The sequence below is a fragment of the Cynara cardunculus genome, unplaced genomic scaffold, assembly GCF_001531365.2.
Source record: "Cynara cardunculus var. scolymus isolate 2C unplaced genomic scaffold, CcrdV1 Un_Scaffold_4943, whole genome shotgun sequence".
Lineage (NCBI taxonomy): Eukaryota > Viridiplantae > Streptophyta > Magnoliopsida > Asterales > Asteraceae > Cynara > Cynara cardunculus.
In genome coordinates, this window is record NW_020202154.1 from 8,616 (window position 1) to 11,996 (window position 3,381).

At 34.5% G+C, this 3,381-nt stretch overlaps 1 protein-coding gene across 1 annotated transcript; it reads left to right on the plus strand.

Moving 5' to 3' along the window:
* Window positions 1-469: 469 nt before the first annotated feature.
* Window positions 470-1,483, plus strand: LOC112504223 (zinc-finger homeodomain protein 3-like). Its single transcript, XM_025108159.1, has one exon. The coding sequence runs from the start codon at window positions 470-472 to the stop codon at window positions 1,481-1,483; it is 1,014 nt and encodes a 337-aa protein (XP_024963927.1).
* Window positions 1,484-3,381: the final 1,898 nt, after the last annotated feature.

The following is a 3,381-nucleotide window of genomic DNA, read 5'->3' on the forward strand; positions in this document are numbered from 1 at the left end:
GCCATGGGAGGCCATTACAACTTTACAGAGGTCTATTTATGTGAGTAACTCTTGTCAGAAAGCACCATATTTCATGGTTCTTGATTATCGATCACTTCTTCTTAATTCTTTTAACTGTTGCTACTACTGATTTTTAGCTTTCTTTAATCGACCATTTGGAGTCTTTGAACTCTAAAGCTTCTCTCTCTTTTCTTCAAGAGTTCTGCAACTTCACTTGTTCATGTTCAGATTGATGTTTAATCCTCATGCCCACCTCTTGTTGTTCCCTTCCTGTAGTTTTCAGTGATTCCCTCCTCTATTTTTGCTCCTAAAGATTTTTTCTCTCTCTTAACAATCTGTAGGATTAGATGTAACCAGGGTTTCTGTTCTCTTTTGGTCTCCAAACCACATGCAAAATAACACAGCTTTTGTTTTCTTAAAGAAAGTTTGAAGGAGACGTGGTGAGAGATCAAAGAGGGGAAGGGTAGAAATGGAACTTCAAAGAGGAGAGATGGCTATTCCTATCAACAGCAGATATGGTGGAGGCCATGGGCATGGGCACATGATTCATCATGAGTCTGCACCACACAATCACATTGTCCCATCTTCAGCAGCAGCAGTACAGCAACAACCCCAACAAATACCAATCACCAATGGGCCCACAATAATAGTACCACCACCCTCCTCTTCATCAATGGAGGAGACTGTGATACCTAACAGCAACAATAGCCACAGGATGGTGGTGGTGAGATACAGAGAATGCCTCAAGAACCATGCAGCTTCCATGGGAGGTAGTGCAACAGATGGGTGTGGTGAGTTCATGCCTTCTGGGGAAGAGGGCACCCTTGAAGCCCTCACCTGCTCAGCCTGCAACTGCCACAGAAACTTCCACAGAAAAGAGATTGAAGGTGAAGCCCACCAACTCTCCTATGACTACAATTACCACTCTGCCCCTCCACATCTTAACAGATCAATTGGGCATGGAAATGGTAGAAAGGTCATTTTTCAGGGTCATCACCACAGAGGTATCCTTGGAACAGAATCTTTTGGGTACAATCACAATAATGCTGGGATGCTTGTACCTTCAAGAGCACCACCACGGATGATCATGTCCTATAATATGGGCATCGAGTCTTTGCCATCTGAATCTGATGAACAGGAAGATGGTGGTGGTGGTGGTGGTGGTGGTGGTGGTGGTGGTGGTGGTGGTGGTGATGATGGCGGTGGATTTATGAGCAGGCATCCACAACCACATCAGATGGTGATGAAGAAGAGGTTCAGAACAAAGTTCACACAAGAACAGAAGGATAAGATGCTTAGTTTTGCAGAGAAAGTTGGGTGGAAATTCCAAAAGCAACAGGAATCTGTGGTGCAACAGTTTTGTCAAGAACTAGGGATCAAAAGGAGAGTACTCAAAGTCTGGATGCACAACAATAAGCACAGCTTAGCCAAGAAGATCAACCCTATCCCCACTGATCCCCAAAACCAGATCAATAATAATTAGATCATGCATAAAATCATTTGCATTGATAATGGTTAGCAGCAAAAATTCTTCCTTCTCTCTAAGCCAACGACCGTTTCTAACCATTCTTTTTGCCCCATATATATATATATATATAGAGAGAGAGAGAGAGAGAGGTGTTGGCCTCCGGCGAGAGCAAAGGTTAAAATGAGAAGCGTAAGAAGGATTTGCATCCTTGGATGTACATTAGGATGAAATGTACCGGATAAATCGCCGTATCAAACATGATTCATGGATAGGTTTGAGATTAGAGGTGATCAAGAGTAAAAGATCCCTTGCTATGTTTCTTAACTTAACTCTCCTTCTCATGCAATCATTCATATATGTGTGTTATGTATTATCAAACGACAACAATAACTAAATAAAATAATATGGGAACGATCAAATCATATATAAAATCACATGTGACTTAACATTAATAGTCAATAAAAGAGTCTTGCGGACAACTTTAGCCGCAACTTGAGTCTGTGCCTAAAGTCGCAAGAATCACAAATGATCTTAAACATGATTCTAGTGTAATATCAAATGTTATTCGTCCGTTTTCTTATTCTTTTATTTACACATGAAACAATCGATCATATTTACTTGTTAACTTTCGAGTCTGGTGCCCCTTTTTACGTATTTTTGCCGACTACGATGTCTTTTACTTGCATTTATCAGAATATAGTGTTTGATTGTTGCTTTCGAACCAAGTATGATGGTTAAAATTTAATCTTCCCTTTTCTTGGATTCTTATTATGGTTTTCGGGATCAAATTTGATTATATATGGGTAATAAGCAAATGAAAACTAATTTAGTTTGTGGTAACTGTGAGTTTCATTATAAATCAATCATTTTATTATATTAATTGTATTACCTTAATTAAGAAAAAGGACGTATTAGTAATTTTATTAATATTTTTCTTAACGATTATCAATCAAAGAAATTGATACTGTTTCCTTATTAATCAAACAAATTATAGAAGTTTCTTTCTATAAAATTATAATTGAGAAAATAAATATATAATTTCTTACTGTTAAAAGTTATTGGGTATGACAGTGGTAACATAGTGGTATCACAGTTGTATTCATTAACTATATTTGGTATCATAATATGTATCACAATGTATTTTTGTCGTTATACGAAATGTATCACAATGTTTTGTTGTTTTACGAATTGTAACACAATATATCAGGTAATGTTTTATTTACCAAGTGTATCATGTGTTCATATAGTGTACGTTGGAGAGATGATGTGTTTGATGGAGAGAGCTCAGAGAGGAGGGAGGAGGGAGAAGAGAGAAGAGAACTAGAATAACTATTTGATTTAAAATTATCAAAATTATTAATTTCTTAATTTAATATTTGATTTATGGTTGAGATTGTATCTCATGTTACCACAAACTGATCAATTTTTTTTTTAATAAACCCCTATATATATTACAATATAATATAACATAGTTGTATAAATGAAAAATTTTATGGGAACAGAAGTTAAAAGTAAAAATCATAAAGACTATTCTCATTGACAAACCAAACTAAACTATTTGACAATAGGATAAAATATTTTTATTAAATAAAAGAAAATTTCATTTATTTATTGCAAAGGGTTTACACTAACAAACTTAGTTTGCAAATTTTAAAAATTAATTAAAGAATAAATAAAAAATAATATAATATTTTATGGATGATGTGTCAAATTGTTATTGGTTTATTTTAGATTTTATTAGAATAAATCTTATCTAATTAAAAAGAAATTTTTATAAAAAATTTAAAATTAAAAAATATACCAAAATTCATATTTTTCAATCTTTTACAAATAGAGACCAATATTAACATATTTTTAACACACCAATTTTTCTCTTTCTTTCAACTCATCATCTTGAAATTTCCAAAGATCTT